This window comes from Arachis hypogaea, chromosome 10 (genome assembly GCF_003086295.3).
Source record: "Arachis hypogaea cultivar Tifrunner chromosome 10, arahy.Tifrunner.gnm2.J5K5, whole genome shotgun sequence".
Classification (NCBI taxonomy): Eukaryota; Viridiplantae; Streptophyta; class Magnoliopsida; order Fabales; family Fabaceae; genus Arachis; species Arachis hypogaea.
In genome coordinates, this window is record NC_092045.1 from 112,318,172 (window position 1) to 112,329,399 (window position 11,228).

Below are 11,228 nucleotides of genomic sequence, written 5' to 3' on the forward strand. Positions count from 1 at the left end.
AAAAATAAAATATATTTTTTTATTTTTAAAGTTTATCTTTTTTTTTAAATTTTATTTTATTTTAATTTTATCGTAAAAATTTATGATTTGTATATAGTATATTCATGGCGGTTAAATTTTTAAAAAATTTAGAATTAATTCAATAATATTGTTTAATAATTAGAGTCAAAATTTTGTATTTGTTCTACTTATTTATATCGAAGAATATCCTTTTTTTTGGTGATATTAAAAAAAGGTTTGTATATTGTTAAATTAGTCATTAATTTTTAAAAAATTAATTATTAAAAATATATTTAATACAAATAAAAAAATTTAGAATAAAATTTAAATAAAATATAAAACTCACAAATATTTTTAAATTTTTTTAGCAAACTTCATGGTCAAAATTAATACTTTACCTTTTAAATAAATAAAACTTAAAACGACGTTGTTTTAGTGACAGTAATATTTTCTTTTTGGTTTTTACCAAAAGCCCCTTTTTTCTCCTAATCCCCTCTCTCACACAGTCACACTCTATTCCTAAACTCTCAGAAAAACTCTCCGGCCTCCGCTCTTTCTGTGCTCGGCGCCGCCGCTGCTGCTTCTGCTCCTTCCCCTCACGTTCGACGTCGTGTTTGCTAAGTTACTGGTCGGTGGCGATCAGTCTTCGCCTGTTCTTCTCCGCCATTCGCCTCTGCTTCTGCTCCGCCGTTTCTGCCGCTTCCTCTCTCTTTCCTTCGGGTACATTTTCACTCTCCAGCTCCATTATATCTCTTTCAGAATTAGAAATAGCATTTAGTTGTGGCTGTTAGTTTGTTACATGTTTGTCGCTTAGTCTGTTACTCTGTTAGTGTTAGTAATTTGATAATTGATTCTCTGCTATGGCTGTTACTCTGTTGATGATTGTAGGTTGTGGCTACCGAATGATTCTGAGTTGGTTTGAGTGTTGGACATTTTTCAGGATGTCTGAGAATGCACCAGGAAATAGAACTTTTAATTGTTATATCAGAATCTGAACTTAGATTGCTTAATCATGAATTGTTGTAATCTAATTGTGAAGGATTTGAATGCACTGCAGCACAAGAGAACTTCTGTTTTGACTATGTGCTTTGTGGTAACATTGTTAACTTAGACGGCTTATATTTGTGTAAAATTTCTATATGAAATGTTTCTTTCGTAGTACTAATATATATATTTATTTACTTTTTTGTATTTTATAAATATTTAAAACAGGAGGTAAACTCTTATGTTCTACAAGTTGACTCAAGGTGATCTCCGCTAATTTACTTAGAGTTGCAAGTTTGACATCCTTGGGTAGAATGTCTAGTGAGGCAAGCTTAAGGCTTAAGCTCAAGAAAAAGGCTAAGCTAGTTGGAAAAACTTCAAGAAATTCTGGGAGAACTAAAAGAAATGAGGGTTCTTTTGAAGCTAAAAATGGAAATGGTGGATTTACTGGGAAATTGAAGGAAAGGGTGAAGTTCAAAGGAGGTGAAGAAGGATTTGGTGTGAGAAGAAATGTGAGAACTTTGGATTATAGTGGGAAGGACGGTGGAAGGAAGAAGAGAATTTATGGTAAGGAAGAAGAGAAATTAAAAACTAAGGACAGTGGAAGGAAGAAGAGAATTTATGGTAAGGAAGAAGAGAAATTTAAAACTAAGGATAGTGAGGTAGTGGTTGAGAATGGGAAGGTTTTGAATGGCGTAGCAGCATCGAAGAAGAAAGGCTCGTTGAAGAGAGGGAGTGATCGGAAGTTGAAAGATGAAGTTGTTGGACTGAGGAGTTCGACCAATGGGGGGAGGATGTGGGTTCAAGGTAAACAAAGGGACAGTGCCGGGTCTGAAGCAAAGAATTTGAGTCGAAAGGCTATGGGCAAGGAGAGTGTTGTATTGGCTACGAAACTGAAAGGGAATGTGAAGGAGGATGATTATGGTAGTGGTTTATTGAAGAAAAATAGAGAAAAGAAATCTGAAGTGAGCAAGGAGAAAAGCCTAAAGGTTGCATCTCCTCTGAGTTCTGGCAAGAAGAAAGCCCAAGATAAAGCAGGGTTGGAGGGTGATGATGATGCCGAGACACAAGACATTAAGCCAAAGAAGAAGAAAAGGATAATCAAGATTGACCCGAATGATATCTCAAACAAGAGACTAGATGATGGCATTGGTATTGATGGTAGGTAACTTATATTCCTCTCTTTGTATAATATATGCTGTTTGCCTGTTGTTCTTTGTTTTATTTAGATTGCATATTTGCATTAGGATCTCTAAAATTTCCAGTAATATACTGGTGATTAATAAAGGTTTGATAATGATTTTATGTTTCCCTAATGATTTTATGCAACCTCTCCTTTTCCATGAGCATAAATGTCAAACCCAGATTTCCACTACACCCACTTTGTTTTTTTTTTATAGTTTGTACAGTCTTAGTTTTTTTGAAGAACGTGGACATCTATGCCTTCTCCATTGAGGAAAATATTAGGTTTATTACATTTAAACTAAGTATATCCGAGGACTTACACATGAACTAAGAACAACATGCTAGGAATTCAGCGGTGCCAATGAATCAATTATATGTTTGTCCTGAATGAGGTTGAAGGTTGAGACTCCATGCTTAACATCTGCTTTGTGTAGACTGTCTTTGTTTTTGTGTTTCAATCTAGAAGCTACAAAGGAATGATCAAGAAGGTGGAGTTCTATGTTTCTGTTTGGGGCTCAGACCAACTTCCTGTAATATTTGTCTGTGGAACACCCATAATTACTTATTGTTTTTCTCGAATGTGTTTCTATGATTTACATGAGTGCTTTGAGGACTTCCCTTTTGATACCCAAAGTAATTTCAGGAAGTAAAGAAGTGAAGAAAAAAGAATGTGAGGAAGAACATCAGATGTCCAAGAATGCCCAATTCCGTGCGATACAGCCTACCCCTGAAATACTTTCTTTTGTGGAACAAAATGTAATTTGTATGAGTAGGGATATGGTTGTGTTGATTATGTTGTTCATTCATTGTTGCTATGAATGTATTTTGATTGCTTGAACAATGGTTATTATTTGCAGCTTTTGGGGAGGAGACGTTTGATTGACTTAAAAAGGGCAGGCTATAACATAGATCTTTCTGCGCCATTAGACAATATTCCCTTCTCCAGCAGTTCGGAAAGAGAGAGAATTGAAGAAAATGTATGCGACTGCTTAATGCATTTGACATAATATACTTGTAGAATTATTAAAGACACTCATAAGTAGTTTGTTCAACGCTGACATTCGATGCTGATTACCTGCAACAGGCTTTTAGGAATAAATTGGAATTTTTTGCTGCCGCAAAAGCCTCATCATCATTTCCGGCTCCTAATCTGCCAGAGATTGCATTTGCTGGTAGGATTGAGCAAACATCAATTCATCTCTATTTATTTGTCTCTTTGTTTTTCTTGGTTCACTTCTATTATTTTATTGCACTGTTGCATTCAATTGGTTACTAGGTAACTTTTATCTTGTTTCTAGTTCCTTTTCTTATCTGTTTTTATCTTTGCTGTATCTTTGATAAAAAAAACCTTCGACTTTGTAAAGTTGTTTGATGTGCTTATTATTATGTAATTAACTAATTAACTAATTATTATAATAACAACAAAAATTTAACTAAAAGTAATTTGGTTATTCTTATTGAGTGTTGGTGCAATAATAACAAATATTTCAGGGTAGTTCTTAACATAGATGTCTCAAGAGACAAGTACAATGATATTATTTTGATTTATGTTCTTGTTACCAGGAAGGTCAAATGTTGGGAAGTCATCACTTCTTAATGCACTCACTAGACAGTGGGGGGTTGTACGAACGTCAGACAAGCCTGGCCTTACCCAGGTGACTATGCTCTTAAAAGTTGTCATGTATGGCAATTCAAAAGATAGGTATCAAAATTTTGAATATTTTGTTGATCTAATAATGAATTTTATGCAGACAATTAACTTCTTCCAATTGGGAAAGAAGCTTTGTTTAGTTGATTTGCCAGGATATGGATTTGCATATGCAAAAGAAGAAGTCAAAGAAGCTTGGGAAGAGCTTGTAAGTTCACAGATTTTATTTTATCTTTTAGTGTTCATGTCTTAAATCCTCACAAGTGCAATCATACCACACATGCTTGTCTGTTTAGGTCATGGCAGCTAGCATGAGAAATTGATAGAACACTGTTAAGGCAAAACAGAAACAACTCAACAACGAATAGAACTAGAGTAATTTTCTTATTTTAATACTCTGAAGAGATGATCAAAAGCTCCTCAATTCAGGGAAATAAAGAAGAAATGACAAATAGAGATATAGCTGGAATTAGGTAACAAGCTAGAGTATAAAGAAGCTCTAAGCAGTCCAGAACTCAATCCTTTCATAAAACTTAAAATTAAAGTGTACTACCATAAAGGTAACTAGGTACGTCAGATCTGCCCCCTTCTATCTGGGCAATCTGTCCTACTAAGACTCAATTCTTGTTATTTACGGTCGTGACCTCCTATTTTCTCTTTTTTTCTGTCTGTTTTCCTCCAATAAACTTTGTTAAATCCCTTAATTGGCCTTCCTACCATTGGGGTCTTATCAGTGGCCTACCAGTTCATAACTGTTATATTAGTAGGATAAGTAAAATAGACTTATGCGACTGATTTTGTGTGCTCTAAATCTAAACTATAAATGTCTTGCATTCATATGCTGCTTTCAGCTTTACAGTTAAGTGCACCAAGCAGGGTATTGAAATCATGTTTGTCTTTTCCTTGTTATATTAAAAGCACTGGTTAATTGTAGGTGAAGGAGTATGTTTCCACAAGAGTTGGACTCAAACGCGTGTGCCTTTTGATTGACACGAAATGGGGTATGAAGGCAAGAGATTATGAACTGATTGAATTAATGGAAAGGTACAACACACTTGTTCAATTCGTGCCTCACACATAGAAGCATGGCTTAATATGTGTTCATATAACACCAAATGGTACATGTCCATATGCTTAAATTTATTTGATGAGTGATATCAACCCAGATCAAAAACTAAATACCAGATAGTATTAACCAAGACAGACACAGTTTTCCCAATCGATGTGGCACGCCGGGCCACACAAATTGAAGAGGTAATATTCAAAACTATCATTCAGTCTGAAAGTCAATGTTATCCTTTTTGGAGATTGAAAGTTTCTTTTTGGCTTGTCCACAGAGCCTCCTGCAGAACAAGTCTGTAGTTCAGCCTCTGGTAAACTTCTTTCTGCAGATTTCTTCATACTTCTCTCCCCCCCTTTTTTTTTCATATAATATCGTTGGAACTTGGAGGTAAGTTATCTCTTCACTGTCTTTTGTCTATTGCAGATGATGGTAAGCTCAAAATCTGGAGCAGGTATCCGAAGCTTAAGAACAGTTCTTGCCAATATAGCTAGATTTGTCAAAGTATAATACATATCACAAGGTGAATATTTTTATTCTACACACATCATGTTAGGAGAAATTAACGGTTTCTTTTTATTGTTAATGGTTTTCTTAACATGTAGGGCATATGTTAAAATTACAATTAAAAAAGTTTTTATAAAAAAATAAAAATATATAAAGTTTAAGTTTCTAATATATTTATTATGCATTTATTAAAGCAAAAATGTTTAAAAATTTCTACTATATTAATCTTAAGTTAGCTAATGGAAAAATAGAAATTATAGTCCTAAGTGATTAAGAACTTCCTTTAGTGACTTTGGACATTATTATCAGGGGTAAAAGTTAATAATTAAAGCTAGTTGCTCTAATTTGCCATCAGTAACATCTAATTTTGCTTGCAGGCCATGATCTTCTGCTGATGCAGATATTTTAGTCCGAGACTGAGGGGAACCACAAAGGAACAGTTGATTTTTTTTTTACTTTATTTTTTTTTTAGTCTAAGGTGCTGATTTGATTTTCTTCTGATCTCTGGCTAAACCTAATCTTTGTTTTCTGTCGAATGAATTTGTCCAGTCACCTGTCAGAGAATGGTGAGGATGAATTTATCATTTTCAAATTCTGAGAAACGTTTTTGTTCCATAATGTGCATGATTAGAGATTTCAAACTTAGAGAAACAAAATTGTCCAATTCAGATATTGTTGGTGATTAATTTAAAATTTTACTCTTAATCAAAATAACTTCACTAAGCAAAATAGTAATTTACTGCATATGACTAATATGTAAATCACTCCTTTAATTTGAAAATTTAGTTGTTTAAATTTTACATTAATATTCGTGTTTCGCTTTTGCCCTTGTTTTCTCCGTGAACTTTGTTTCTTTTTTCCCCTTATTTTCTTTCCTCTGTAAACCATGCCATCTAGCTTGCACTGTGGTCCTTAAAAATAAATTGCTGCATATTTTTTTTTTATCACTTTGTTGAAAGGAATTTGGTACATGTGAAACAGCGTTCGTAGACACGGAAGGTAGGATAATGTAACGTATCTATAAGGATTGATACGCAACCTTTCGTTATTTCGAGGTCACTTAATATTCACCAACAGTCCAACACAACGTCTGGAGTTTCCGACAACTGCTTGCACCAAAATAATATTGATTCTATTGAGGAAATGTACTTTGATTCCCTTTACGATGGCCTTCACAGTGTTTCCCCTGAAGTTTGAAAATATTATAAATGACAGGAGCAAGTTTTATATCGCATGGAAATTACATTATTGGACAATCTAGTTAACAAGGAAATCAAAAGAAATCATCCGAATATATCGAAGAAAATTGAAAATGTAGTAAAAGAGAAAGAGAAATGAGTCTTTGATATGGAAGGTGAAAATGGTGAAATAGAGAAGAGGAAGATGAAGTCATGAAACTAAACCCTCAGAAAGAGAAATGACTTGGTTTATATTAAGGAGGTCCACTAATTGACTTGGTTTACAAGAAAGGTTCCTTGCGTTGCTTTTCTTGCCCTTCTCTTAGCTTAGCATTGATAAATCACGACCCAGAGCTAGAAATAAAGATGGCAAGAATTCTCGAGACGCCAAGATCTATAATGAGAAATACTGGTTCTTCTAATAAATTAGGTGTTCCTGTGTGGAAGTGAATTCCGGGGTGCTAGTGCTTGAACTTACTTTTTTTGGGAGTGAGAGGAAGGAAGGAACCTCGTCTTCTTGTAAGGACGCGGCGTTGGGCGCTCAAGTTAGTAAGAGTAGAAGATAAATATGAGTTATTCAGAATGAATAACGTACCTCTTTCATGTCAGGAGTGGATATATTTATAGAATTGTTGTGCTACAGACGGTTACTTAGTGAGTCTAATATTGTGGAGCTGTTAGTGGGTGATAACTGCTCTTTAGTGCTCTTCTTTAGAGAGATTTGCGGAGAGATTCCTGTGTTCATCTGAATTGACACGTAGTTATTTGATTTTATAGGATAAATTCGTTAGAAGAGTAAAACATGTACTCTCCATATACTCTTCATATAGTATGTGTGTATTTAGTTTTAACGGGATTCTAATTTATAGTTTTTCCTGAGTCGAATTATAGCTAACCAACAGATCACTAGGCAACTGCAACGGGAGGACAAGAAGCAAGCTTGGTAACAGATTATGTACTAACTACTAAAGATAATAACATTAGAAATAAGTGAAGCAAGGACACCCGATTCGCCGACTTCTTTTAGTTGAATAACTCGGGCAACAACATTTTTTTTGCAGTGCGTAGAGTTTTCGAAGCAGCCGCAAGAGACTAACAGAAGGAATCATGACAAGTCACAAACCAATGTAAGGGATAACAAAAGTAAGATCCGAAATGGCCCAATCCAGAGTACTGCCACATTCGGATGTATGTTTCAAAAAGAGGAAGGCTCTTAGACAGTTTTCAGTATAAAACTCATCTCAGTTTTTATTTATGATCTATTTGTCATAAAAAGTAATTTCACCTCAACTTTTGTGTCATAAACAATAAATAGAAACTCAAAGCATCTTTTTCTTCTCCATTAGGATGAACTAACTTTAGTCCCTATTGTGGTCCTACTTAATTAATTAATTAAAATACTTAAAATTAATGTAATTAATTTTTTTCAATAATATAATTTAAATTTATAAATTTAAAGATAATTCACTATTAAAAGATATTAATATTAAATAAATTCATATATAACAATAATACACAATATATAATTTGGGATTACACTAATTTGTAAAATTACTTAATACAGAAAAAAATATAATTAAGCTCTATAGTTGACGACAAGCATTGTGATTGCCATATGTGTTCAATCAAGTCCTCTTTCAATTGTCTATGCTGCTGTCTATTTCGAAGTTGGGCATTTTTTTGGAGAAATTGATGGTATGGTGGAAAATCTTCTTCTCCCAGCTGAGGTTGTGATAAGCCATTTTCGACATCATCATACTCTAAGCCTTGAGCAAAATTTCCTGCATAAGTGTCTCTTTCATCCTCAACAATCATATTATGCAATATAATACAAGCTCTCATTATGTTGGCAAGCTTCTTCTTTTCCCAAAAGCGAGCTGGACCACGTATAATTGCAAAGCATGTTTGCAACACTCCGAATGCTCGCTCCACATCTTTTCTTTGCCCTTCTTGGTATTGTGCAAATAACTTGCGTTTCTCTCCTTGTGGCTTTGAGATTGATTTGACAAATGTGGCCCATTCAGGATAAATACCATCTGCTAAATAGTATCCCATAGTATAATTATTACCATTAATAGTATAATTTACCTCCGAAACACGGTCATTTAGAATATCATCGAACATTGGAGAACGATCTAACACATTGATATCATTATTTGAACCAGAAACTCCAAAGAACGCATGCCATATCCAAAGGTCTGAAGATACTACAACCTCAAGTACTATGGTTACAATCCCACGATAACCACTCATGTACATACCTTTCCACGCCTTTGGACAATTTTTCTATTGCCAATGCATGCAGTCAATGCTACCCAACATGCCAAGAAAGCCACGACCCTCTGCCATTTGTAGCAGGCGTCGTACGTCATTTGGATTTGGTTTTCGCAAGTATTCGTCCTCGAACGCCGAAATGACAACTTCAACAAATTTTTCCAAGCATTTAATTGTAGTGCTCTCGTCTATGCACACATAATCATCAACAGCATCAGCTGCTACGCCATATGCTAACATCCATATCGCAGCGGTACATTTTTGGAGTGGTGACAAGCCTCTTCTTCCAGCTGCATCAATCCTCTGTTGAAAATACGGATAGACGTTTAAGAGAGCGTCTACTATCCGAAGGAACACATGTCTTCTCATTCAAAATCTCCGTCGAAAAATGTCAGCATTATACACCGGTTTATCTGCAAAGTAATATTGGAAAAGGCAATCATGTCCTGCTTCTCGATCTCTGTTGATCCATCTACAAAGAGTTGGGATAAAGCTTCTATCGATATCTTCTTCTTCTGAATCTTCGAGTAAACACCCATCGATCCAATTATCTATGAGTGTGTTATCTTGCCGTCTTCTTTTGCCATACAAAGCCTCATTAAACATATCATCAAAATTTCTAGCCATATCTAGAAATATAATTTTTAGTTCTCTTTCGAGGTGAGAAACAAGAGTTGAAGTGGAGTTACAGAGTCATTGATAGTTGATATTTGTAAGTGTGTCTGCAATAAGTACCTACTCCTCAATGGCTAGTTTTACAACGGCTACTTAACGGCTAGTTTTGCAATGGTTAGTTTTGCAACGGCTAGTTTTGCAAGGGCTCGTTTTACAACGGCTACTTAATGGTTAGTTTTGCAACGGCTAGTTTTGCAATGGCTAGTTTTGTAACGGTCACTTTCATGAACAATAATGGCACAATAATATAGACTAATTTAAAAAATTACATCAGAAATAAATAAAACAAACTTCATCACATACCAGTAATACGCAATAAAAATAAGAACATACTACATAACTCTACGAATACAAGGAACCATTAAGTAAACCACTTGGCGATTATTTTCTCACATGCAATTTTATGAAGAGCTCATAGTTTTTCACTCATTGTAGACGTATCAGCATTAAGTATTTGCATATCCATTTCCCTTTCCCTTTCCTTGGCCATCCTTTCCATTTCCCTTTCTTTTGCATTTATCTCCATTTCTTTAATATACCTCTGAGTTTTTAATTCTTGTTCTTCCATTTCTTTAATATACCTCTGAGTTTTTAATTCTTGTTCTTTCATTGCCGCTTGAGCTTGTAATTCTTTTTCTTTCATTGCCGCTTGAATTTGTAACTCCTTCTCTTTGATTGCCATAATCTTTGCTCTATGTTCCCTCTCCTCTTCTCTTTTTTTCCCTATCCATTAGTTTCTTTTCTCTAACATTCTTAATATCTTCGATGAGAGATAATTTTTTAACAACCGATGATTTTTTTCGCTAAAATCTTCAGATATTTGTGCTTTTCTCTTACCTTTTCGCTTGCTCTTATTTGATCCTTGTGGGCAAACGGGAGAATCCACACTGGGTTCGTCAGCCAATGGTGTTTCTGGGTTTGATGAGGATGAGTATGCTCCAGTTGCACTAACCTTGGTTCTCTTTGAGCCGTCACTCTGTGTAGGTAGTTGAATTCTCCATTTTTGCTCCAACCTAAGCATGTTTCAATAAGTGAATTTTTGACCATAATTTGTGGAATAAAGTTTATAGGCCAACTCCTTTATATCATCAGCGTTCGAACCACTCCTTATGTTTCGACTAGCTTGATCGTAGCAACCAGCAAATTGTGCAACAGCCTTGTTGATCTTATACCATCGTTTCTTACATGCAACTACCCCCTTGTCATGTCAGAGCAAAATTCTACACAGTAACTATGAATTCAACTCCAAAATATTTTCCCCTTTTGATCGATACCAACTATAGGGTCAGTTGAAACATTTAACCATGCATTGATCAACATCTCATCCTCTTTCTAATGCTAGTGTTGAATACTATCTTGTCTCCGATCTTCAATATCATCATCATTGAGGTCGATAGCATCTAATCCACGAGGGTTGGCAAAATCTGAATATTGCGAATTTGGACTAGATTGTATAGGAGTCTGAGAGGATGGGTTAGAAGAGCCACCAACACCAGATGAGTTATGTCTTGATGCACTGAACTGAGTTAGAAACGGCAAGGAAGTTGGAGTAACATTTTCGATAGAGGGGTTAAATATGGATGAAAATGAAAATGTGGTGTTTGTGAATTTTGATTTTGCGGTTGGAATATAAGAAATTGATTATTATAAGGAGCTTGAAAATTGAAATTAGAAAGATTTTGTGGATTTAGATTTTGAAATGTATTCGGTAGTGTGA

The 11,228-nt window shown here is 34.9% G+C and overlaps 2 protein-coding genes across 3 annotated transcripts; one reads left to right on the forward strand and one right to left on the reverse strand.

Annotated features, from left to right (window-relative positions):
• The first annotated feature begins 437 nt into the window (after positions 1-437).
• LOC112716650 (uncharacterized) lies at positions 438-6,095 on the forward strand. Of its 2 annotated transcripts, XM_025768600.3 has the most exons (13): positions 438-720; positions 889-1,093; positions 1,213-2,145; positions 2,813-2,925; positions 3,027-3,146; positions 3,254-3,341; positions 3,733-3,824; positions 3,921-4,025; positions 4,752-4,861; positions 4,984-5,071; positions 5,155-5,190; positions 5,304-5,400; positions 5,762-6,095. In XM_025768600.3, exons 3-12 carry the CDS (start codon positions 1,299-1,301, stop codon positions 5,385-5,387), a joined length of 1,683 nt encoding a protein of 560 aa, XP_025624385.1. In that variant the 5' UTR covers positions 438-720; positions 889-1,093; positions 1,213-1,298; the 3' UTR covers positions 5,388-5,400; positions 5,762-6,095. The 2 variants fall into 2 exon arrangements, with proteins under 2 accessions (XP_025624385.1, XP_025624386.1); XM_025768601.3 differs by lacking the exon at positions 889-1,093 and having other exon boundaries at positions 488-720.
• A 1,490-nt stretch (positions 6,096-7,585) lies between these two features.
• Positions 7,586-9,205, reverse strand: LOC112717986 (uncharacterized). The gene is made up of 3 exons (XM_025769901.1): positions 8,878-9,205; positions 8,651-8,784; positions 7,586-7,654 (listed from the first exon to the last, which is right to left on the reverse strand). The coding sequence occupies exons 1-3, from the start codon at positions 9,203-9,205 to the stop codon at positions 7,586-7,588; spliced, it is 531 nt and encodes a 176-aa protein (XP_025625686.1).
• Between the last annotated feature and the right edge of the window lie 2,023 nt (positions 9,206-11,228).